Raw genomic sequence first — 26,189 nt, forward strand, 5'->3', positions numbered from 1 at the left:
ATGCTAATGTTTTAGGTAAAGGGACCCCTGACGATTAGGTCCAGTCGTGACCGACTCTGGGGTTGCGCGCTCATCTCGCATTATTGGCCGAGGGAGCCAGCGTATAGCTTCCAGGTCATGTGGCCAGCATGACAAAGCCGCTTCTGGCAAACCAGAGCAGCACATGGAAACGCCGTTTACCTTCCCGCTGTAGCGGTTCCTATTTATCTACTTGCATTTTGACGTGCTTTCGAACTGCTAGGTTGGCAGGAGCTGGGACCGAGCAACGGGAGCTCACCCCGTCACAGGGATTCGAGCCGCCGACCTTCTGATCAGCAAGCCCTAGGCTCAGTGGTTTAACCACAGCGCCACCTGGGTCCCTCTGCTAATGTTTTAGTGAGAAATACCGCGAGAAATCCAGCAGGGGAGAAAAGCAGGACCCATGTGTCTATCCATTAGAGGGAAAGCAATAGAGACATGTGAAGCCAGCCAGCCTTTCCTCCATACTTTATTGTACAAAACAGTCGTTACACACTAAACGGATCAATATTCAACCAGTCCGTGGCCAAACAGGGCCTCAGTCTTTGCTGAATTCTCTCAGGGCCCAGCGCCTGTTCTCAATGATGGCTTGCAGCCGGGCATATTCCTTCACCAGTTCTTCGAACTCTGGGCCCAGTGTCTCATAGTTGGAGACGATTTTGCGAGAAGTGGCCAGGTCTTGCTCCTCTTGGCTTAGTGCTGTCTGCAGTTTGTCCCTAGGGAAAAAAAACGAAGAATGAAGGACTGGTATGTAGGACGAGCTTTTGCAAAATCTATGCAGAGACACACTTTTCTAGTCTCCTAGCAGCTACCCAACACCCAGCTTCATTCCAAATCCGTTCCTGTCCATCTGGAAAAAAGTCCGACTAGAGTCGTGTTACTGAGAAGGTACTTCCTTGCCTTTGGCCTATCTCCACAGGTAGCTGAAAGAAGCCTCTTCAGTGTTATCTCCTTGTGCCCTCCAAGCCTCAAGAACAAAGACCATTCCTTATATTTCTGGTATGGCATATTGGTTAGAGCATGGTTGCCAATCCAGTGCCCGCGGGCACCAGGGTACCCGCAAAGACTACCTTCTCAGCCTAGCCTGCCTCACAGGGTTGTCCTCCTTGGAGGAAAGGAGGGATAGAAACATAATGGTACTCAGGCTGTGAGTACTATTGCTTTTGTCAAAGCCAAAAATGGCACCACACACACAGAGAAATGGGACGTACAGTACTGTATTGGCAGGCCTGGGGAACCCCGAGGTGTACAAAAAAACAACAACAACCCCCAACTAGAATGAAGACTAAGAATGTTCAGAGTACTGGCTGACCTTGGGAGGTAGGGTATGGAGGAAGAAAGAGAATGAACAGAAAGCCAGCCAGGAGGAAGAATGGAGGGGATCAGATGGAATACTGAACAGCAACATTTTTGTTGCTGGTCCCAGTTCTCCAATTCTCTATGTAGGGCTGGACAGAGACCACAAACAAGCAAGTTTCCTGCATTGCAGGGGTTGGACTAGATGACCCTTTAGGTCCCTCCTGAGACTACAGTTCTGTGATTCAATAAGATCTTGGCATTACCCCCTAGTGCAGATGCAAAGTCAGCAAAAGCTCTGCAGCACAACTCGTCGTGACTTAGGGTACCTCAGAGATTTTTAAAAATAAATAAATAAAAGGGAGATGCCTGCCAACAAAACACCATTTGCTGGTAATCACCTTCCAGCTGCTATCTGTATTCACACCTGCCACAGCAGTGGGACCCACGGGAGTCTCCGTGTTTAGCTTTACGGCCATAAATAAAGACTGGCCGCTCCAACTCACTCTCTCTCTCTTACCTCATCATCCGATGCACATCCACTTTCTCAGGTGTGTAGGTGTCCAAAAGGATGCTCAGCTCCTCGAGCCTGTAGCAGACAGAATTATTTGGAGGAGCAGGATTGACAGACACTAGAGTCCTCTTCCTATAACGCCGTACGGCTTCTGCTCTGCCCCTCACTCACAGATGACCGCAACACTCCGAACCGCTGAGCTGTACCCAACTTCCTACTCAGAAAAGGCCTACTCAAATTAACAAACCCGAGTTAGTCATGTCCCTTCGTTTCAAAGGGTCTGTTGCAAGTTCGACCAGCATTATGTGCAAACCAAAGTTTCAAAGCGTCTCCTGGATTCTAATTCTCTCTTGGGAACTACAGAAAACCTCCCTTTAGGGACATAATGACTTGCTACCCTATGACAGACACCCCAGGTTGGATACAAGGCGGATCTCTAAACCATATTCACCAGATAGATCTGATCTGGGTGAGTGTAGGAAGTTGCCTTACACCGAGTCAGACCATTGGTCAATCAGGCTCCATATTGTCTGCACTGACCGGCAGTGGATTTTCAGGCAGGGTTCTCCCCGCACCCTACCCAGAGACGCCACCTTACTTTACCATTCAGAGAGTCTTTAATGATCACAGCAAAAGAAAAAAGCAGCCATTCTCGGAATGAAGGTGCTCCCAGTTAAGGTTTCCACCCACTTTCCGCCTAGTCACTTCTGCACCTTGCAACCTGATCTCGCAACCAATGTGCTTTTTGTGTATCCAACTTATCTGCTCTACGTGACCTTGGACTGATAGGCTGGACACTTTCCAGTGAGAGAGTCTGTTTAGCTCAGACTCTCTCTTCTAGTTCTTCTTCATTTTGCTGTCCACCCCCCGGTTTTTCCCAACTTTTGTCTTTAGAACTATGCCCCTCAGCAAACCACTGTTCTAAGTCTATACTGCTCCACAGCTCCTGGGAAGCTTCAGGGTCCTGGTCAGGAGCAGGGGGAGGGGGAGGCTCCCACCATTCCTCATCAGAGCAGTACTCCTCAGCCTGGTCTCTGACACGGGGTGAAATCTAAACCATCTTTCGTTTCATCCCCAGCCTTGCAAGCAATCTCTGACCTGGCATGAACAGACACAGCCAAGGCCTCACCGTATCTTGAAGAACATGGCATTGCACTTGGTCTCTAGGTACTGGGTGTTGAAATAGTCGAGTTCAGACTGAGCGTTAAGGCGGAGCTCACGGGCCAAGCGTTTCAGTATGGCCAAGCAGCGTAACAAGACCTGCGGCGCATGGGAGAGTGAAATTAGTGCTTAATCGATTAATCACTTTCTCGGCGGCTTACAAAGCTTTAAAGACATAGGGCTGGGCTGGGCTGAACCCTGATCAGAGCATTGAAATTAATGGACCTAACTTAAGTCATGACGTATACAGGCAGAAGCAAGTTGTGAATGAAAATGTCCGGCTTGTTTTCATCAGACAAAAATGAAGTGCCTCTGTTTGATAGACAGGGTGTAAATATGCATATTTAGGAAACGATAAAGCGCAATGTTATCTGGCAGAGGCATTGATTCATTTTAAAGATTTGCTGTAGGGCTAGCAACACATTTATTTCCAGGTTATTTAATATTTACCTAGTTACAATTTATTCAAGAGAAACAGGGTATTTTGCACAGTGGCGGAGCTCCATGCTCCGGCACCGGGGGCGGGGCTGGCACCCGTTCTGGGGGCAGGGCGCGCCTGCCGGAGGGGTGTGATACACATTGCGGGGGAGGGGTGGGTGCCCGCAATGGTGCCCCTTGGAGCCCGCTGCTCGGGGCGGCCTGCCCCTACCGCCTCTATCTTCCTACGCCCCTGATTTTGCACTTAAAAAAAATAAATCAAAGCAGTCGGTGGTCTCCAACATTTTTGGAATACTCAGAAAAAATATTGGACTCATTGAAACATTCTGATTTTTTTTAACAAGGTGCTCCACTTACACAACAAGACTTTGCTTTCCTCTCCTCTCCCCATGTCCCCCCAAAATCTGTCCCAGGGTGTCCCCTGTCCTTCAGGGGCAAATTTTGAGAGGGGGTGAGCACAAGGGAGAGGAAGGAAAATATTGCTTTTAACTATGTTATCAATTTAATCCTCCCCGCGACAAACACACAAAATGTGTTTTAAACTGTGCAAGCTGAAGGAATTTTCCCCCTTATTTGCACCATTTTCTTGGCAAAGCGTGCACGGAGGCTTCTGGCATGCCCACAGCACACACTGGCAGACTTCCCTCCTCCAGCTGTTACCTGGGGATAGGCGGCTTTCTGCTGCTCCAGCAACCCCACCAGTTCCTGGTGCCGAGCCTGGCTTTCTCGCAGACGCTGCTTCTCTGCAGCCAAGCACTCTGCCAAGGTCCCCAGCATTGCTGCCCGTGCAACGTCTCCAGCGCCATCTGAGAAGAAGAGAGGTCAGGTCAACAGGCATCCTTAAATCTCCTGGAATTGCCATGGGCTTCCCACACACACACCTGCAGGGGGCTCCCCCCTATTTGTATTACAAGTATTTGTACCCCACTCTTCAGCCAAAAAGGCTCCCGGAGCAGTTGGCACACAATCCATTAAAACTAAACGGTCCCTGCTGCACATAGGCCTACAAACTAGAAAACACGACACACAAGGGAGAGGGGACAGGGAGGGAAGAGGGGGAAAGCAAACTTAGGCAACGCTTCTTCCGATAATGACCAGCTGGCGCAGAAACAGCTCAAGGGCAGAAGGCGCCCGCTGGAGCCGATGTCTCGGCAAAGCCTGATGGAACAAGAAACCCTCTCCTGTGAGGCAGCCCAGGGGGAAGAACGGCATCTCACCACTCTCAGGGAGGTAGTAACCGAGCACGGCAAGGCATTTGGACTTAAGGCGTTTCTCCAGTTCCGCAGGGAGGTGTTTTCGCATTTGCTCCAGCTCCTGTGGCAAAGTGCAGAAAAGAGAGGTACTATAAATGTGAATGAGCTTAACTGTCGCCGGGGATTTTTCCAAGAGTGCTTTCAGGTAGCGTTGGGCAAATTGGATCTGTACATCAAACACTCGCAAGCCATGTCGACTGAAGTAACAGGGAGAGAGGAGATAAAAGCCCCTAAAGGACCATCCCCTCATGCAGTGACCATACTACTACTACTAATAGTAACACAGTGGTGCCTCGGCTTAAGTACACAATTGGTTCCGGAAGTCTGTACTTAACCTGAAGCGTACTTAACCTGAAGCGTACTTAACCTGAAGTGAACTTTCCCATTGAAAGGAATGGAAAGTGGATTAATCCGTTCCAGACAGGTCCGCGGAGTACTTAAACTGAAAGTACTCAAACCGAAGCGTACTTAAACCGAGGTATGACTGTAATTTATTATTTATACCCCGCCTATCTGGCTGGGTTTCCCCAGCCACTCTGGGCAGCTCCCAATAGAATATTTAAAAAGCAATAAAATATCAAATATTTAAAATTTCCCTAAACAGGGCTGCCTTCAGATGTCTTCTAAAGGTCAAGATAGTTGTTTATTTCCTTGACATCCAGTGGGAGGGTGTTCCACAGGATGGGCGCCGCCACCGAGAAGGCCCTCTTCCTGGTTCCCTGTAACCTCACTTCTCGCAACGAGGGAACTGCCAGAAGGCCCTCGGCGGTGGACTCAGTGTCCGGGCTAAATGATGGGGTGGAGACACTCCTTCAGGTATACAGGACCGAGGCCTTTTAGGGCTTTAAAGGTCAGCACCAACACTTTGAATTGTGCTCGGAAAAGTCCTGGGAGCCAATGTAGGTCTTTCAGGACCGGTGTTACATGGTCCCGACGGCCACTCCCAGTCACCGGACTAGCTGTCGCATTCTGGATTAATTGTAGTTTCTGGGTCACCTTCAAAGGCAGCCCCACATAGAGCACATTGCAGTAGTCCAAGCGGGAACTAACTAGAGCATGCACCACTCCAGACTAGTAGGTCTTTCTTTCTTGAAAAATAGCTTCACTCACACCTAGTTTGGTGATAAAAACATGGATTGTGGGGGTGGGAGGGAATACCACCATTTTTAATTTCACAAAGGCACTAAGAACTCCCTTACTAAGCTAAGATTTCCAGGGTTCATTGAGAGGAAACGTGGCAAGTTAAGCCATGTTTTTTTCTGGTAAAGACGCACCTTTTGGGGGAGGTGGGGGTTTCACGTTGGCCCAGGACACAGACAGGATCTCTCATATATTAGCCCCTGCCCTACAGATGAATCTTCACCAGGCACCCCCAAACTCACCCCTCCAGATGTTTTGGGACTACAATTCCCATCACCCCTGACCACTGGTCCTGTTAGCTAGGGATGATGGGAGTCCCAAAACATCTGGAGGGCCAAGTTTGGGGGTGCCTGATCTTCACCATGCCCATTAAGCCTACCTTGAACAGGAGGGAAAGGCCAGTTGGGGAATAACACACCCTCTTCCTGCAGTAAATTATAAGTTTCGTAATGGGATCTAAAAACGAAGGATCGGGCCTCTACGCTTGGGCCTCTCAACAGGTCTACTTGTTGGGAATTCTCCTGCTTATGCCCATCTTACTTGGTTAGGGGGAAGAAGCTCCTGTAGATCAGAGGCCTCCAAACCCAAAAGAGACGGTTGTGTGTCTTGCAGAGAAGGGCCGAGATCAAGCATCCGTTTCAGCTCAGCTACCGAAAGCTGCTGCTCCAGGACCTCAAGGAACTGAGGGACAGGAATGAAAGAGGTTGGGGGAAGGGAAGCAAATCCCCCCCACACAAAGCCTCTCATCAGCCTCGCCAGACCTTCCACACACACAAGGCTTTTCTCTGAAGCTTGCATAACACCATCACATTTCACTGTTTCAAGGCTTGATGTTCCCGTTTATCACCCCATGTTTCTTTCCCCGACAAGAAGCAGCCAGGAGTTGACCTGCTCCTCTAAACGGCCAGAATCTACACAGACAAAACTTCATTATAAGAACAGTAGGTTTAAGAACATGGGCTTGAGCTTGCTTCTCTTTTCCTCTCTCTTCCATCCCATTTTCCTCATGGGTCATGGGTTTCTTAGATAGTAGACTGGCAAGATCATCTTAGTACTCATTTCTGTAAGCTACCAGAGTCTTTCTGGCTAAAGGGCACGGTGTAAATGCCTTAAACAAACAAACCAAGATCTCGCTGTCTGTTTCTGAGCCTTGTTAGAGCGCTCCAGGAACCCACTTCAAAAGCCGACTATAAGCACACCATTTTTCTTCAGTGATGCTTATTGCCAAACGCTTTAACCAGCCTTTCTCAAAGCTCTGCCTACTTCCAGATTCCTACTGACAGCCCTCACTCACCCTCCAATTCCCCCCCCCACACTTTTTCCCTTCAAGCATTACTTTTTGGTCCCGTGGAGACAGGCCAGTTCCCAGTTCCCTTAGCGCCTCCTGCAGAAGCCGGTGGACCACTTCCCATTTCAACCAGTTTCCTCGGCACCGCTGCAATTCCTTTCTTGCCTACGAAAGAGGAAATGTGTGGCCATTGGGGGGGGCAGAAGAGAGAGACAGCAGTGAGGATACCTCCTTCATAATAAAATAAACACACTCTTACAGTCTTAATGTACAAATCCTACATTAGGCAATGGAGGAGGACCAATGCAGCTCAGAGGAAAGCCAAATCATGCAACCTGAATTCTATTCTTCTTCTTCTTCTTCTTCTTCTTCTTCTTCTTTGGTGATCACTTGTAGCCGAGTAAGATTGTCTTCCATAAACATGATTTTAACAATGGGTCCCTAAGTGACTGTGGAGGCCAATTCTGGATCCACACGTCCTTCCACAGTGGGGACATTGGTTTCCAGGCGGGAGTTGATCACGGTGTGGATTTGCCGAGTGTGCCTTCCTCCTAGCACGTTTCTCCCTTGCGTCCTGAGATCGAGTTTCATCAAAGCCCATGACACCTTTGGTAAAGGCTGTTCTCCAACTGGAGCGCTCGCAGGCCAGTGTTTCCTAGTTTTCAGTGTTTATACTACATTTTTAAAGATTTGACTTGAGACAGTCTTTAAACCTCTTTTGTTGACCACCAGCATTACGCTTTCCATTTTTAAGTTCGGAATAGAGTAGTTGCTTTGGAAGACGATCACCAGGCATCTGCACAACATGACCAGTCCAATGAAGTTGATGTTGAAGAATCATTGCTTCAACACTGGTGATCTTTGCTTCTTCCAGTACATGGGCATTAGTTTGCCTGTCTTCCCAAGTGATGTGGATCCTAAAAAGGGCTGCTCAGTCATGGATACAGCTGCCGAGCTGCTCAACTGCCTCATTCCTTGAGTCAGAACGACTGAATCTGTATCCACCGCCCATGTGCCGGTCTATGACAAGGGGCTTCCAGATTTCACGATCCTGCCCCCGTTACCATTTGCCGATTTCCATGGGACTTTTGGGGTTTGGGTTGGGTTTTTGGAAGACGCCTGTGCGTGATTTTGTTTTATGTGTGTAGATCAGTGCACGCTGACCAGTGCACAGTCTTCACAGTAGGGCTCTGTTCCGATGGCATGAAGTAGTCACGACAAACCAGTAGATTCCTATCTGCTGCAGCTGAATTCTATATAGGGCAGGGCAAACAGGTCACATGGGGATGGGCCACTGAGCCTTGCCATAATGGCTAGTAACCATCAGTAGCTGTTTCTTCCCTAAATTTGCCTAAACCTCTTTCATAGCCGTCCAAGTTGATAGCCATCATTGCTTCCCTGTGGGAGCGAGTTCTATAGTTTTAACTATTCACTGCATGAAGAAATACTTCTTTGTTTATCTGCCCTGAGGCGACCAAAACTGTGCACAGTATTCCAAATGCAGCTACACCATAGATTTGTACGAGGGCACTTTGCATAACAGCACAGCTGAGAGTCGGCATGTCAACACCCTGCCACTTTCAGGACTCACGTCTGTCGCCATCAACCCTGGAATCTTACCACGGCAGAGCCAGAAGGGACACCCTTCCGCCTAAAAATGAGAGGTCGGATTTGCAGTCTGGCGGTTTTTATTGTCCAACACGGCCGCATGGTCATGAAGCACAGAGTAGCCTGGATGAGACAACCTGCTCTTACCTCCTCCATTTGTTGTGCCAAGTGTACACTGAGCCCACTGGAGTCCATATGGCTGGTCAGGCCCAAAAGGAGGTTAGCCAAGCCAGGGTAGGCAGCCAGGTCCTCATCGGTGAGTGAGCAAGGGGGCAGGCAGCTCCCACAACCTGCGGGGACAGGAAATGGCAAAAGAGAGTAAAGCTCTGTGCCAGGAGCAGAGAACTTTTGTCCCTCCAGATGTTGCTGAACTACAAATCCCATCAGTTCTGGCAAGCATAGCCAATGGCCAGGGATAGTAGGCATTGTAGTTCAGCAGCATCTGGGGGGTTAAAGGTGCCCCCCACATTTGCTTTACACCTCAGTCTCCCCTCAGATAACCCCAGTGAAGTTACCTGGCTGCCGCAGCAACTGAACACCGACAGTCCCTAAGGCAGATGCCATTGGCCCTTTACCAGGGAAAATCAGCTAGAAAAGAAAAAGGTGAGATGAGAGCTGTTAGCAGGCATAAAGATAGACAGGTCCCTCGGGGGAAATATATACTTGCTGCCATACAGAAACAGCCCCTACTGTGCAGCAACAAGCAAACCTAGAAGCACAGCTGGTCTCTGGCATATCAGTGCTGGCTGAAGAAGGAATCTACATACCTCTGCCAGCCAGATAAGGATATGTAAAAGGTGTCAGCGGAAGGGAAGGTAATGAGTTTGTCTCACGCCAACTTTAGGAGATGCCTGTTGGAAGTGTGCCCCAACATATACATAGGCACTGCTATGGAGGCATCTACTCAAAGCTTCCTACACAGGAATACATAAACTCCTCCCCTCCATCACCCCCAATTTCAGGGAAGTCATGCTAATCCCTAAAGGAGATCCACACATATGCCAAACTCCAACCTGACACTCTGAGCTAAACTGAGGAAGACCCTTTTTGTTCTCTCCTTACGGAATCAGATAATTATCGAGTTAAACGGGACCTCAAGGCTCATCTAGTCCAACCCCTGCTTTAAAACCTCCAAGGAAGAAGAGTCCACAACCTCCAGAGGGAGACAGTCCCATTGTCAAAACAGCTCTTACTATCAGGAAGTTCTTCCCGATGTCAAGTTGGAATCTTCTTTCTTGTAACTTGAACCAAGTTGGTTTGGGTCCTAATCTCCGAAGCAAGAGAAAACAAGCTCCTCCAGGTGTAAGCCAGGTGTCCCCCATCTTATATTTGTGCAGCTGCTTCTTCCTGCCTAAGTGCAGAACCTGTAATTTGTCTCTATTGAAATTCACTTTGTGAGTTTGGGCCTGGCTCTCCAATCTGTTAGGGTCACCTTGAATCCCAATTCTCTCTTCAGCGGCACTGGCTACCCCTCCCTGTTTGGTGTCATCTGAAAATGAGCATACTAGGTCATGCTAACCTATAAGAAGCATCCTTGAACGTCTTCACAGAGATTGTGTGATCCTAAAGTAGATCTGTGTGTGATCCTAAAGTAGATTAATGAGGGTGAAAGAGGAGAGCGCAAAATATGGTCTGAAGCTCAACATCAAAAAAAACCCAAGATCATGGCCACTGGTCCCATCACCTCCTGGCAAATAGAAGGGGAAGAAATGGAGGCAGTGAGAGATTTCACCTTCTTGGGCTCCTTGATCACTGCAGATGGTGGCAGCAGTCACGAAATTAAAAGACGCCTGCTTCTTGGGAGAAAAGCAATGACAAACCTAGACAGCATCTTAAAAAGCAGAGACATCACCTTGCCGACAAAGGTCCATATAGTTAAAGCTATGGTTTTCCCAGTAGTGATGTATGGAAGTGAGAGCTGGACCATAAAGAAGGCTGATCGCTGGAGAATTGATGCTTTTGAATTGTGGTGCTGGAGGAGACTCTTGAGAGTCCCATGGACTGCAAGAAGATCAAACCTATCCATTCTTAAGGAAATCAGCCCTGAGTGCTCCCTGGAAGGACAGATCGTGAAGCTGAGGCTCCAATACTTTGGCCACCTCATAAGAAGAGAAGAATCCTTGGAAAAGACCCTGATGTTGGGAAAGATGGAGGGCACTAGGAGAAGGGGACGTCAGAGGACAAGATGGTTGGACAGTGTTCTCGAAGCTACGAACATGAGTTTGAACAAACTGCGGGAGGCAGTGCAAGACAGGAGTGCCTGGCGTGCTATGGTCCATGGGGTCACGAAGAGTCGGACACGACTAAACGACTAAACAACAACAAAAGTAGATCTACTTTAAGGCACCCCAGTTAATTGGTCCTCCTCTTGCTAATCCCACGGTAAGCACGAGGAAGGTGTCCTTCCCATTTGCTCTCCCTCAAGGGGTAGGACAAGTTGAGGGAGACATCACTAAATGCTGCTACAGCCAATCACACTGACCCAAAACCAGACTCTTCATCCCATTGCCCCAGAATGCAATGGGCCCACACCAAGCTAAACATCCCATCCTTTGCACAGATCCACCACTGCCATCACACGACATTTCCAGCCCTGTGCTTGAGGCAACTGGTCTTCAACTGGCAGGCCCAGGAGGCCGCAGCAGCAGCACTGCCACCATACAAAGATATGGCAGAGGAAAGAAATGGGTCCTCCCAATGCGTATAAATAGGATTTTAGGCGCTTCTTTCCAGGAGGGTCATTGCTTCCTGTGGGAAAAGCTCCACGGCCTTAAAAATCTGCTAGGCGGGCAGAAATTCAATTGGTGCAGTTTCCCTTTAAAACGAAGAGGGGAAGCTTCACCAGGTGAATGTCTGCCTGCCTGCCTGCCTGGTGCAAAACAGTCAAAAAGCATGTGCACCTTGCCATATATGGATTTTTTTAAAAAAAGTGTTAGCCCACAAACACCCCGCCTACTCACCCCAAAAGCCCATTTTCTTTGCAAAAAGTAAAAATTAGCATGAGGTAAACATCGAGGCACATCAATATGCCCACCACCAATTCCGCGCTCGTTTCTTTTTTAGGGGAAAAAGTGGGGGTTCTGCTAGTGACGTCACGAGAACCTTTCACCTATTCCCACCTTTTCTTTCTGCCCCTGAGGGCTCGATTTGCACGCGGCCAAAATAGGGCTTCCAACCGTCTCCCCCGCGCGCCCGGTAAAGCCAAAGTTCCGAGAGGAGGCGGAGCCACCTACTTGGGGCGCGCCTTAGAAACCGGAAGCCAATGAGGAGCGGCGAGAAGAAAAGGAAGGCGGGAGGTTGGTGTCAGAAAGGGCGGGACCTCGTCCGCTTATTTACAACCCGATTGGTCTGTGTCTGCAAACCGCCTTCGTTGGGCGCTTTTAATATTCATTCTGAATCTTAAGGCCTTCACCCGCTGGGGCCGATGGGAGTTGTAGTCGTAAACATCTGGAGGGGCTGGCGAGGAGTTTTATTTTAGTTAGTCTATTCTGTTGTGGTTTTAACATTCTGTAGATTATGGTTGTAGATTTCTTTAGTTATAATTTTATCGTTTTATCTTTTTTGTAAACCGCATTAAGGTATTTTCTACAATCAAGCAGTGTATAAATTTTATGAAATAAAAATTCCCAGCCAATGCTTTTGTTTTTGCACGACTCCCAATGTTCTTTCTCTGTGTCCCCAGCATCACAGATGCACCTCAAGACTTATTGGGGAGTGACACACCGACAACAGAACAAAGGGCTCCCTCTTTAATAGTTTACTTGCAAGGTGGGATTTTGTCAGGGCATCTGGTCATGTCACAGCACTGCAGAAGTGAAGAAAGCTACACTCAAAAGATTTCTCTCTCCTAATATTATCATTATTATTAATTTTATTAATCATTTTTAGGTCACACCAACTCAAAGCCACTTACAATATTTTAAGCAAAAACCAAATACCAACCTTTTCTAAATAAACCATATTAAAACATCCCCACTCGTGCAAAAAGGCCACAGATAGTTAAAAGCCAAAGGCCTGATTAAAAAGGAATGTTTTTGCGTAAAGATATGCAACAATGGCACCAGGCCAGCTCTCCTTGGGGAGAGCATTCCTACAACTATTAAAGGTACAGGAGTCCTGTCTGCTCTTTTTGTACCCAGTCATCACGGCAGGATATAGTGTTAGCCTTGAGACCAGGTGACTTAGTTCTTCCTCTGGCACAGACCGATTACCTGGGAAACTTTAGGAGAATCACTAGCTCAGCCTCAGCTTACCCTGTTTGTAAAATAGGTGTATTCTATTAATGGACCACACAAAAGATTTATAGCAAGCTTTTGTTTTTCCATGGTCGAGTGGGGTCCTTATGGGCTCATGTGAACCACTATGAGATTCAGCTTGGTAAGGAATTTGTTACAAAACTGTACAGCACTGTGTACAGTACACTAGAAACTGCTTTTAAAAAGTGTGTATACATGTAGTAGCAGGTAGTGGGAGGAGTCCACTTTTCCCACTACCTTAAATTGGCCTTGTGAAACCAGCCCAAAACTCAGTTGTTTCAGTATTGTTGCCACCCATACGACTACCGTAGGTGATGGCCATGCCTAGCATCTGCTATTTGAACTGTCTCTGTCCTTGGTAGCTTCTTTTGATTGATAGGTTTTGCAAGACCTCTCTATAGATTTCAGTTTGTGTTCATCTGTGGAGCTGAGATTCTATCTGGACCAGGAAAACATAGCCAGGGGACAACCGTTAGCCCAGATCAATTAAAAAGGAGTTTTACAAGTGTGTTAGGTGCCTTAGGCATACCTACAGTAAAATTTTGCCTCTTGGTCCACCTACCCCTGTGCTCTAGGTGGCAGCGTATCTCCATTCCAATGTTCCTGGCAATGTTATTTCCCATCACTGGAACCTGATCTTAACTAGTGACCTATTGTCCCATTCATTCAATGCATTCTCTTATGGTCAGAATGGAGTTTCTTATTATTGCTCGTCACTGTAAATAGAGACAGATGGATTGTCATAGAAACCAAGATACAGGGTCATGGGTTACAGGGAACAGAGTGAGCATCAAGGAAAGGAATAGAGGGCTGCAGCAGGCATAATAATAACACTGCTTTTTTCTATATCAAACAAAGACTGATAACAGGTGTCTGCCCAGCCAGAGAGGAAAAGGACCATCCATCCTTTTGTACTATCTAAAAAAAGCCACTAGAGGACAGTGATGGCTCAATAAATATCCAGTTTATGCTTTTGATATAGTAGTAGGCATAAGAATGGTACCGTGGCCCTCTTTTGGGGGGCTGTTTTGTACCCCCAATGTCTCCACACCTGACAGCACCCTCTAAAATATGTTTCTCATAAGTCCATCCATGTACATAAGAACATGAGAAGAGCCTGTAGGCTCAGGCTAATGGGCCATTTAGTCCAGCATCCTGTTCTCACAGCAGCTAGCCAGGTGTCTGTGAGAAGCCCACAAACAGAATCCAAGCAGAAGAGCATTCCTCAAAAGCATTACTGACTCTAGCTGTGGAGGCAGAGCATAGCCATCATGGCTAGTAGAGCCAACAACAGCCTCCTCCATGAATTTGTCCAATCCTCTTTTACAGCCAATATTAGTTGGTGGCCATCACTGCCTCCCGTGGGAGCGAGTTCCATAGTTTAATGACAGGTCAGTGGTAAGACTGACGCATAGATAATTTGAAACAAATTCTATTAAAAACTTGAGCCAGGCAAGTCAACACGTACTTTTACTTAGTAAGAACAATGATGAGTCCCGTGGCACCTTAACACACTCATGGCGGCATAAACTTTTATGAACTAGAGTCCACTTCATCAGATGCATGAAGTGTTAATGACTCTTTACTGTTTTGGCTGCAACATTCTAGCACAGCCAATCCTCTGGAAATTAATTAGTGTACATTTATGTGAATTAACATATGCAAATGTTTTTTTAAAAAAAACAAAAAGCCTGGTGTTTTACTACTGGTAAAAGCCAGAGATATTTTTTTTTCTCCTGTTGTAGGGGACCTGGAGTTTGACAATAGAGAGCTATTCCTGAAACCTAGCAAAGGGGAAGTTATCACAAGAATGCAATAATAAAAACCAGGAGTGTTGTTTCTTAGCTCTTCTTCACATTCCTACACAAGATTTTTACTCTTCCTGCAAATAAGAGGGAGGAATAGGAACTTTGCGAGTAGGAGGGGGGTTTATGAAGGAATAAAATACACACCTGCCTAATGTTTACAGATACAGGTGAGAACAGTCAACTTGATATCACTAAATGTTTCTAATGTAAAAGCATTGCTATCAATGAAGAGTCAGAGGCGCTCTAAGTGCTCTCGTAACTCTTGTAGTCCCAAAAGCAGTTTCACTAAGCAATGAGCAATCCCCATAATTTCAGAAAAGGTCTCAGACATTTTTCTGCGCTACTATTAACTCAATAGGGACGCGGGTGGCGCTGTGGGTTAAACCACAGAGCCTAGGGCTTGCCGATCAGGTTGGCGGTTTGAATCCCCACGACGGGGTGAGCTCCCGTTGCTCGGTTCCAGCTCCTGCTAACCTAGCAGTTCAAAAGCATGTCAGGCGCAAGTAGATAAATAGGTACCACATCCAGCGTTTCCATGTGCTGCTCTGGTTTACCAGAAGCGGCTTTGTCATGCTGGCCACATGACCTGGAAGCTGTACGCCAGCTCCCTCGGCCAATAAAGCGAGATGAACGCCACAACCCCAGAGTCGGTCACGACTGGACCTAATGGTCAGGGGTACCTTTACCTTTACTTTTATTAACTCAATAGTATAACAGAGTAGTTTTGCACTGTGAAAGGTTCTGCAAAGTTTCTGATCCACCCAGTCCACAATGTAGTTAGTTTTTACAAAAAAAATCCTATTTTTGTGAGCTTTTGAAGGCTCACAAAAGACTTACTTCTCTTTGCAACATTGTACTCTTCATGTTCACACCATCAACCTGTTGGATATATAGACCAAACAGCCACATATTTGTGAAGGGCTACATTTTCCAGTGGTGTCCCTCTCTATCCCCCATTTCTTCCCCATCATGACCTAGAAGTAATAGCTCCTTATGGAGCGAAGATGCATCTCAACCCACAAACGCATCCTGGCGCATGGCAGACAATTTGCTTCCCTCCTCCTCGGGAAGATACTGAGTTCAGCTGGTGGTGATCCTGTATTCTCTCATTGTCTTCCTTTTGGCTGCCATATTAAACACAATCAGCATTCTCAGGTCACTCATCCTTTTCCACTTTGATCTCAACGAATGAGCTGAGGTCAGGACAAAAGCCTTTGTGGCTGGGCGGCCTAGGCGGTGTGCCCGCCCTGGCTCCTTCCTCTTGAAAATGGGGGTTGTAGAGGTGCAAAGGCAAAAGCTGAGCTTCAGCGGAGGGCAGGCGGTCAGAGGGCGACCCATAAACCCGGTTAGCTTTGGTGCCATGCTTTGAGTTGGCATCAAGTCGGTAGCAAAGCTGAGTGAGAGGGGTAGCGCGGAATCGTGGGGGGCGTGCCACCCACACACCTGGTTCACTTAGGCTGTCTTCCTCATCTGACATGAGCTCCTCTGTCACACCTTGCCACAAACGCTGCTCTTCAGGGCCCAGCAGACGCGCCACCCCTGAACGATTTGCAAAAAGCTAATGGTAAGACAAAATGAAGTCTAATTAGTCATTCTAAGAATATCATCTTTGCCTACGCCCCTGCAATTACTCACCCCATCTGTCCTCACTGGTCTGTCTTTCCCAAATGTCTCTCCCTGCCCCCAAACTCCTCTATCATACCTTATCATATCTCTGCCCCCATTTTGTCGTCCCCCCCCCCCCAGTGTTGGAGGACTCCAAAACTCAGCTCTATCCGGGCCTGCCATATTGCAGGCCCCCACCACCTTACGAATTTGCTTGCTTGCTGCCCAGTGTCTTTTGAAAACTGGAGCCCGCTCTGTGGCATGTATCTGAAAATCAGAGCTTTCTTCTGCCCAGCATTTGACAAGCTAGGGATTGGGAGTCATCTCTGCAGCAGAAATAGAACACATGCTCCAAGGCCTGCAGTTTATAATGCAAACACCTCTTGGCAGCTGTGGGTTGATGGGCTCATTTGCCCCACCACCCGAGTGTCTGCTCCCCTGGGTGAAGGAAAGTCTCTTCTGCTACAGGGAGGTCTCAGAAGAGAGTGAAGCTTTACTCTGAGGCAGGCTTCATTTTTCTTTCTTTTTAAAGGAAGACTAGCACTGCTTTGATAAATGAGATTGGAAAACAAGTGGGATGCAGACATAATGATCCAGTTCCCTGGTTTTGTCCTCTTGCTTTTTTTTGCCTTTTTCTTTTTTAGGCTGCTGTTTTAGAAGCACACACTTGCAAATAAGCCTTATTGAACTCAATGGGCCTTATGTCTGAGTAAATACACTTAGGAACGAACTGCTAGGTAGAAAGCTAATTAGAATGAATTGTAGCTTGTTTAACAACTTAGATCAAGTAATTTATTTTTGACTGAGAGAATCCTCTCACCCTGCTAACAGACCAATCCTGTGCGTATTTATTCAGAAGTCATTTTTTTTCAATGGGATTACCTTATGTATGTTCATGAGACTGCAGCCTTTAAAAATGACATTTCAGTTGCAATCCTAACCTATCCAGGATTACGCCCTATTGGAGTCAATAGGAATTCTAAGCAGACATAGGATAGCACTGCTCATTAAGGATTTAACCAGTTAAATCACTTCTAAAACTTCAATAACATTTTGTAAACCGTCTCCAGTTACCTTTGGCAACTTTCCATAAAGCATAGGCATATTTAACTCAGATGTAAGTCTCACTGCAGTTCATAGGGCTTATTCTCAAGAAGTGTACATAAGATGACAGCCTTAAGGAGTAAGCTCCATTGAACACAGTGCCATTTACTTCTTAGTTAGGATCAGGTTATAAAAAAGGGAATGAAATGGTGTTGTCTGAGGAAATGTCGTTACGGCTGGAATCCAAGAACAGTCAGAACTCAAATGTTATGAAAGTCACAGCTGAGGAGCAAACATGCACTTATTAATTAGGAAATCTGAGTTATTTAACACCTAAACTGCTTGATGAAACTAATGGAATGTCTTTGCAGTAGTTTGAACATTTATTTACTTCAGGTAATTTCAACATCACATAGTTCACTGAAGATATATAGCAGTTCCCACTACATGTAGCCTGTTCTAACTGCCTTATATAATCAGGGTTAGAAAGGACCCCAAAGATCTATGAGTGGGGAACCTTTGGCCCTCCAGAGGTTGTTAAACTACAACTTCCACCATCCATGGCCATAGACTATGCTTTTTGGGGCTGATGGGAAGTTGTTGTTCAACATCTGAAGGGCCAAGTCCAATCCCCCTGCCAATGCAGGAAATTCTCTACAAAGAGTCCAACTTCTGAGGCAGGTCTGTTCCACTGTTAAGCAAACCATCCCATTCAACAACTGGAGTGTGCTGAGCAGAGATGAAATGGCCTAAGAGACCAGCCCTGCAATGAAAATTTGGAAGGAGTTGTGGTATGTTTAGCCTGGAGCAATGAGCATAAGAAGCCATTTTTAAATATTTGAAAGTCTGTCACATAGATGACAGAGCAAATTTCCAAGGAATAGGACAATACCTACAGTTCAAATTTCAAGGAAGAGAATTCCAACTAAATATTAAGAACTTTCTTAGTGCACCGAACTTATTCCTTCACCTGTCTTATACAGTGTTGCTTCTTTATGTTTCTAACCAGAATATAAATGTCATTTCCTACTCAACTTCAGTGTGATTTCTGGAATTGATTGGATGCATTTGGGCTTAAATAAAAAAAGGGGCAAAAAACTATTTTTTGGTAGATAATGTAGCATTGAGATAATACAGGAGAAATACTTCCTCGGAATAATGGATTGGTCCCTTACCCGGTAGCGCCTACTTCGTAGTTTCTTCTCCTCCTTCTCCTTGAGTCCTTTGAAGGGATTGAGAGAGTTGCGATACTCACGTCGTTTGGTTAGAAAGTAGGCCACACAAGCACCTAACAGAACAAAACGTGGGCAGAGCAATTGCAGGCATGAAAAGCAGGAACCGGGGCACACTTGAGTGACCAGAGGATATTTATGTCTGCATGTCTGTGTATATGAACAGCCAGCATTTCAATGTCACCAGAAGGTAAAGACTTTTATCTTTACCTGGGATTTTTGGCTCCTAAATTGAAGGGTGGCACTGTGGCCTCTTTTAGTGTGGTAGAGTTTGCAAATCCTGCCTTGTTTGTGCATAGCTGTGCTTTTACATTGTCACTGGATATTCTGAACTGCTTCCAACATAAGTCACTTTAGTCACTTTCTGAGAAAAGTGACTGACAAATATAACAGCAGCAGCAGCAGCAGCAGCAGCAGCAGCAGCAGCAGCAGTAAGTTCCAGAGTGAACACCAAGAGAGATATTTATTTTCAGGCCTGAAGTAAAATTTACCAGCAAAGTGTATAAGGATTACTCAACAGGTAAAAATTTCCTAACAATAAAATCCAGACATGAAACAAGTGAAGTGTTTTTATTCACCCTCATCTTACCTTTTAGTTCTTTGTCAGTGTAATTGTGGTGATTTGATACCAATTCATGCTTCAGTTTCTCCAGCAAGAATTTCACTACAGAGATATTCCATGAAGATTTAATGCTGGAGTGGCGGGACAGAGAAAGAGAATGGAGAAACGTAAAGACTAGAACAAATCCATCCTCAAAACCCATGTTTTTAGCAATGCCTTCAGCACAACCTCCAAGTCCTCATACCATAATCTAACTAACCCTAAGCACATTATTCTCCCATCTTTACCGTGACTCTCTCCTTCTTCTCCTTCCTGTTGTCTCCCATGTGTTGCATTCTATATTACAAGCCCTTAAGGCAGAGACCTCTCCTCTTGTAGTTTATAAAGCATGTTGCAAACAGATGGCCCTATACAGTATAAGCATTAATAACCTGAAGGTTATTAAGGTGCCTTAATAAGGGATAATAATCATAATGAAGGCTGACTATTCAGGATGTCAGTATTAATTTCAGTAGGAACATGGGTTGCCAGATCAATAAAGGTGTTCTGTGCTTCTATTAGCTATGCAGAAAAGACCAGCTTGATCCATACAACTTCCTTCTCCCACCACAACACAATGAGAAGAGAAGCCACACTTGTTGGTTATCTTTCATTAGCAGTTACTCTTCCTTATCTTATTTGACAATCCCACCCAGAGCTCACCTCTCAGAGCCATCAAACCTCTTGTCATTGGTGATGTGGTTGTGGACATTATGGACCAGTTTCTGGGAGAGTAAACAGAAAGAGATAAGTGCCCCTCCACAGTAACTCTGCAAACCCCAAGCTATTAAAACAGAGCAGCATGCCCCAGAAAGTTAATTAAAATAAGATTTGCAGTGTCTAAGCTGCTGGGCCCATGCCAAGTTCCGTGTAAGACACAAGCTCCAATATGTGGCAGCTATCTAAGGCAACTAACCGAGAGCACCAAGTCCCTCTTGCGCCTTGCATTCTTCTGTCCCATGCTTCGGTTTCTACAAGGAAGACTTGCAAAGCCCAAAGAGAAACGTGGCTCCCTGCACATGTTGTCCTCCAAGGTGATGCTGTTAGGGGATACCTCTGGGCAAGAGAGGGAAGGATCATCCAGAGGCTGAGAAGAGGGGGAAGGTGGTGCGGCATAGACCCTTTGAATGGAGACATCTACTGTGGGTGATTCTTCTGCTGCCTGAGAACAAGAAAAAAAACTTGTACAACTTAATATGATATCCTTCATTCCAAACAGCAGCTACCCTTCCTATCGCAGCTGCTATTCCAATTCTAGAGCTCTGGCTCAAATTGTGGGCCTTTAATTCATCTCTGCTCTACTATCCTTTAAAGTTCCTCCAAACCTTCTTTTGTGTGTTTTCACGCACGCACACAAAACGCATTGGCCTGCAAACACAAGTGTGTAATAGCCAAAACACATAGCTGAATTTTAAAGCCTCTTTTTATCTTTCACCAACAAAAGTTCACAGCTGGCTCAAGTGGTACGGAAGGCTCAAAGGCACTTCTCATAGCACCATATATATGAAAACATTCTAACACTAACCCACTAGAATGTCCGCCAACCACAATGTTGCCAATGCCCCTTAATCATCGCAAACAGCTCCAGCCTGACTCCCGTACCAGCTTTGGTATCACATATACAAATACACATACACTTTTAGCTCTTGCCAGTGCCCCCCAACCCCAGGCCACAACAGCAGAGCAGAGCTTGGCATGGCTCCCAGAATGCATCTCTCCTGAGCAGGTCATTGGCAGAGGAGGCGAGAGATGCCATCAAATATTCATGAGCCCATCTGTGTCTGACCGGAGGGACATGGGGACTGTGTGTATTTTGTGAGGTGGGAGGGACAAAGCAACTCTTAATCTTCAGCCTACATACCCCGCCAAGCCCCCCAGGCCCCAGATGCACAGGCGAGAAACCCAAGTGTTCAGGTGGCCCTGCTGCCGCTCCCAGCTGCCGCAGCTCTTCAATGACCACCTGGACGCCACTTCTGAAGCCTTCGGCCTCTTGTTCCTCCTCATTCTGCTCTTCATTGTCCTCTTGCCGCTCCTCAGGACCACTCAAGGGGCTGGCTTTGAGGACAGGGGCCGTCCTTCGGCGCAGTGTCCCCATTTCCTCCTCCAGCCGCCTCAGGGCTTCATTATTGGCCTTGGCCAGGCTCAGCGCCACCTCAGCAAGGCCCACTGCCTTCTCTATACGTTGATAGATAACATGGAGCAGTTGCTCTGAAGACTGTACCGCTAGCCCAGTGCCTGTAACCGTGATCGGGGTGCTCGATGAAGATGGTGGCGGGGACGGCGTAGTCGCCTGAGCCCCCGGTTCCTGCTTGCAGGTACAGCAGCAGCATTTTGCCTCTTTGGTGTTGGGAGGGGAGAACAAAATTGTGGCACTGAATGACATGACGATGCAGGTTTATGAGGGATTCTTGGTGTTCCCCAGCTAGTTCTCTTGGAGGAGGCAAGGCAAGCTTCGGATCTAGCCTTGAATGCTCTGCAGTGGAGGTATGCCCATAGCAATGCTCCGAAGGCTGGGTCTCAGCAAACAAGAGGAAAGATATTAAAGAAATATTTCCAAAAGTATGACTGGAGAGCAGACAGTCATGTTGTAGTACATCTGGACCTACCTGCTTCTGATCACCTAAATTGCTTAGATTTAGGCTCTAACCTCTGTACACAGATCTGCTGTAGCCAAACCCAACAGGGCAGGCCATTTCATATTTGCATTCAGACACTGTTTGTCTAAATCTGTGGTTCGGAAACTACCCACTCCCTAACCCCTTGATGAATTGCAATGCCCTTTGCTAGATGCTGTATTTTCCTTTGTTCTTTTATTTCTTATATTTTATCAAGCTGAATTACAATTTGGATTCCATAATATTCAAATTATAATTCAATAAATATGAGAAATAAAAGAAGCAATTAAAATACAATCCAAAATCATTATCTTTAAGGCAGACATGCCACAGACCACCTGAATAAAGAAACTCAACAGACTATAAATCAGATTGTGAACTCCGATCTAAATTTATGCTCAGTGCGATTAACATTAGGAGGGATTCAGCACTATCTTCCAGCCGCACAGCTTGTCCATTTGGATCTATATTAACCCACAGCTGACCTCTTGTAAATCTTATTGCTTTTACAGTCTATATCTATTGATTATTTTGACAGTCAAAAGTCCTGCAATGAACTCAAGAGCTGAACTAGCAGTTCAGGTTTTGGCTACCTCTTTTCAATTTCTTTGTAGAAGCACTGAGACCCTGCCAAAAGAAAAAGAAAAAAATGGGGGGGCTCTGCTTGGTTTCAGTAGTTCACACTGTGCAACGTTTGTTTTTCCTCCTCAGCAGTGCAGTTTGCTTTTAACCAGCAGAGCATTCAGCTCTTGCAAAGCACTTGCAAACAGCCCTCGAAGAACCAATGTTTTTGAATCTCCCGTAACTGGGGACGGAGGAGGGTTCCGAGTCTGAGGTGATAATGGAAAGTAAAGCGGAGAGGAGAAACTACCCATCCCCATCCCTAGCAAGCTGTTCCCCTTTTCCAATTTCAAATGCTCAAAAGTGGTTTTAAAGTTCATGCAAGGCATCTCTTTGCATATTTAAAATTCGCAACCCCCAAGGCGGGAAACGTGTCCGAGGCTTCTCCTCGTTTGCTTCTGCTGCCCAACGGTTTAGAATCCTACGCTCCCCAGCATTCCATCCCGCGTGTGCAGCGCCCGGGGAGGGGGGGGAGCGGCAGGAGAAGCAAGAGCGCCGCAGTCGTGTACGAACGGAACAGCGCTCCGTCCGCCTCGTCCGCTCTCCGATTGGCTATTGCGGAAGAGCAGGAGGGAGCCGATTGGTTGCAGACGGTGGCGCCTAGGCCCGGGGATAGGAGCGAGGGGCGGGGAAAATGAACATGGACGGGGGAGAAGGGGGCTCTCTGAGGAGGTCTGCGAGGCTGGTCCCTTTTCAAGGCCGCCTTCCCCACATTGGGTGGCCGAGGGGCTTTCCTTTCCGTGGCCCCGCGAAAGGCGCCAGTCATCGTCTACGTTTTAAAACCCAATATAAGGACACGTCAAATACCCAGTAATTACACACAAACGACAACAGCGTATAAAATAAATGATTTCCAAAAAAATTGCCTTGACTGGAGTATCTTCCAAAATGGCTGACCAGGCCCAAGGTCATGTCAAGACTTGCGCCCCATTGGCAAAAGTCCTGGCACACAGGGGCACCATGGCCTTGAAAAAGAAACCCACCACATTTAAATCTTCAATTTCTAATAATATTGTTTCTCCCTGGATTTATTGCTGGGTTTTGTTGCCCCCCCCTGCCCACCCAGTTACTGGGTATCTGATAAATATTTTCCCCCTAAGTCTTCCTCCGTCAGCTGGTATCCCTGACTAGCAAAGCTGTCTGTCCCCAATGGGCTTGTGTGTCACTGACAATTTTAAAATTTACGTTGCCAGTCTTTCCCTTCTTAATTTACCGGTACCCTTGCTTTCAAAGTGAAGGTTAATTTATTACTTGGGGGGGGGGTATTGACAGGCCTCACAGCGCCTGCTTCCCAAGCACCTGACACAACCCTTCCACACAAAATAGTATACAGATCCTCCAATTTATTAGCTGCCATGTTCCCACTGCTATGTCAGGGCTAGCACACCCCCAGGGTCATAAACACTTTGAGTACTCTTTTATTCCAGGGAAGACAGGCGAACTAATGCCAGTGTACTGGAAGAAGCAAAGATCAATAGTATCGAAGCAATGATTCTTCAACATCAACTTCGTTGGACTGGTCTTGATGTTCGGGTGCCTGATTATCGTCTTCCAAAGCAACTACTCTATTCCGAACTTAAAAAGAGAAAGCGTAATGCTGGCAGGCAACAAAAGAGGTTTAAAGACTCTCGAGGCAAATTTATAAAAATGTAGTACAGTATAAACACCGACAACTGGGAGAGAACAGCCTTTACCAAAGGTGTCATGGGCTTTGAAGACACTCGAACTCAGGACGAAAGGGAGAAACGTGCTAAGAGGAAGGCACATTTGGCAAATCCATACCATGATCTACTCCCACCCGGAAACAAACCTATGTCCCCACTGTGGAAGGATGTGTGGATCCAGAACTGGCCTCCACCATGTTCATGGGAGGCAATCTTACTCAGTTACAAGGGATCACCAAAGAAGAAGAAGAAGACCCTTTTATTCCAGGTTAATTTAAGTCCAAAATGATTCCGCAGCCAGTCACTAATGAAAAATTGGGCCAAAGGAAATTCACCGTTTCACTGCTTTACAGCAATCCTGACAGGGTGAACAAAAGAATTAATAATGCATGTTAGCATATTTGTCACCCCAAATGCTATTGAATAAGCCCCCTGTGCCTTTTCTAATCACCCTCTTGTAGAAACAAAAGCATGATTAGATTGAGACGAGAGAAGGTATATTTGATTAAAAAATCCAACGCAGATGCATGCATTATTCCTCTGCAAGCCTGATCATGTAGACACACATCCTGTGTGCCTAATTAGTATACTCACAGCCTCACCTCTCCACTTATTTTCCTATCCGCTCTTCTTGAAACACCATTTACCTCTACAGCATCACAGCCAAATCACATTACTTTACACGCCGTTAAATAACCCAGACTAACTGCCTTGTTATTAATGACCACTACTAATTCCCATTAAAATTCTCACATCATCCACAATAAAATGAAGAAAGGTATCCCCCCACCCCCATTCTTTAAAGCCCCATAGCAGTTAAAGGGTTTGGAGGGGTAAACTGATCTATGATCTAGGCTATCTGAGTGTTACCCATTTTCCTGTTCACTTATCCATTCCCCAGCATTATATAGACCTCTTTCTCCTTGTCTTCGCTATATCCATGTACAAAAACCTACAAAGCTACACTGTTCCTGCATGTACATATATTTTCTGCCAAGCGTATCCCTGCTCTCCTGCTTTCCCCCCTCCCACATTCTGCCACATACAAGCCTCTCTCTCCCTTGGCGTATATTTTCCATGGCAAGGCCAAACAAGGGATTGGGGTGCCTCCCTTTTCAATCCCTCCCCAGATCCTTCCCCCCCCACCCCCACCCCCCAATTCCATCCCACACGTCCCTGGGAAAAGGATACTGGAAGGTCGTGCAGCTCTTTGTATTCGTGTGTGTGCAAAGGGGGAGGATGTGCACCCTGCTGCCAACCGCCACACCCCCATGCTCCCCCCTTCTGCCCTGATTGGCCAATCTCCTGTACGCACACAAACACACACCAAAGCTGCACACGCATTCCTGAGCAGGGCCCCAGCAGGGGACACCTAGACTAGCTGGGCACTGCCAATTTCCCCCTTTCCTGGACATGTACAATCAGGCTGTTTTTTATTCCTCCAATTTACACTTCCCTTTGATCCTTGCCACCCTTTACTTCTGCGTGCTATTTTGTTTCTCAAAGCCTTCCTCTCATGCTCCTGCTAGTCCCTCGTTTCTTCTTCTATGTTTCACTCTGAACTGTTTCTGTTTTTGCTCTCCCTTTGGCTCCTGTGCACACACGGCTTTCACCTCATTGCCTTCCTCCTTCTGTTCATCTTTCTTGCCGGCTCTTCCCTTCCTCAACCTTTGCAGCTGTAGTACCCCCCCCCCAATCCAGGAAACCCCTTGGCCCATGCCTCACTCATTTTGTAGTGTACTGTAACCCTAATTTTCTTCCTCTCCACCCACTAAACAAGCAGGGGGGGGGCAGATTTGGAAAAGGAAAGGCCATTTACCCAGGAAGGTTTATTTTGTTTTCAACTCTCTACAAAACTACGCCTCCATCTTGGCTGCTTTGTTCATTCTATTCCTGCTGCCCTGCAGCTGGCAATAACCTTTTCTGTTCACATTAGGTTCTACGCACTGCACACACATCGCTCGCGTCAATTGGGTGGGAACCAGAGAATGCAACAGTGCATAAAAGTATTTGGGATGGCTATGCTT

General features: G+C 46.6%; 2 protein-coding genes across 7 annotated transcripts; both read right to left on the reverse strand.

The window, feature by feature from the left end:
• Positions 1-471: 471 nt before the first annotated feature.
• On the reverse strand, positions 472-11,913 carry HAUS4 (HAUS augmin like complex subunit 4). Of its 4 annotated transcripts, XM_088654599.1 has the most exons (11): positions 11,677-11,913; positions 9,910-10,067; positions 9,232-9,304; positions 8,864-9,006; positions 7,157-7,273; positions 6,361-6,501; positions 4,645-4,741; positions 4,088-4,233; positions 2,958-3,088; positions 1,835-1,903; positions 472-734 (listed from the first exon to the last, which is right to left on the reverse strand). In XM_088654599.1, exons 1-11 carry the CDS (start codon positions 11,687-11,689, stop codon positions 557-559), a joined length of 1,266 nt encoding a protein of 421 aa, XP_088510725.1. In that variant the 5' UTR covers positions 11,690-11,913; the 3' UTR covers positions 472-556. The 4 variants fall into 4 exon arrangements, with proteins under 4 accessions (XP_088510725.1, XP_034993023.1, XP_034993025.1 ...); XM_035137132.3 differs by lacking the exon at positions 9,910-10,067 and having other exon boundaries at positions 11,836-11,913; XM_035137134.3 differs by lacking the exon at positions 9,910-10,067 and having other exon boundaries at positions 11,826-11,913.
• A 2,511-nt stretch (positions 11,914-14,424) lies between these two features.
• Positions 14,425-25,433, reverse strand: C12H14orf93 (chromosome 12 C14orf93 homolog). 3 transcript variants are annotated; one of them, XM_060281845.2, is made up of 7 exons: positions 25,354-25,433; positions 21,124-21,772; positions 20,179-20,424; positions 19,926-19,987; positions 19,251-19,354; positions 18,605-18,717; positions 14,425-16,338 (listed from the first exon to the last, which is right to left on the reverse strand). In XM_060281845.2, exons 2-7 carry the CDS (start codon positions 21,643-21,645, stop codon positions 15,937-15,939), a joined length of 1,449 nt encoding a protein of 482 aa, XP_060137828.1. In that variant the 5' UTR covers positions 21,646-21,772; positions 25,354-25,433; the 3' UTR covers positions 14,425-15,936. The 3 variants fall into 3 exon arrangements, with proteins under 3 accessions (XP_060137828.1, XP_060137827.1, XP_034993059.1); XM_060281844.2 differs by having other exon boundaries at positions 14,652-16,338; positions 21,124-21,778; positions 25,354-25,432; XM_035137168.3 differs by lacking the exon at positions 25,354-25,433 and having other exon boundaries at positions 14,652-16,338; positions 21,124-22,913.
• Positions 25,434-26,189: the final 756 nt, after the last annotated feature.

This window comes from Zootoca vivipara, chromosome 12, assembly GCF_965207765.1.
Source record: "Zootoca vivipara chromosome 12, rZooViv2.hap1.1, whole genome shotgun sequence".
NCBI classification, from domain to species: Eukaryota; Metazoa; Chordata; class Lepidosauria; order Squamata; family Lacertidae; genus Zootoca; species Zootoca vivipara.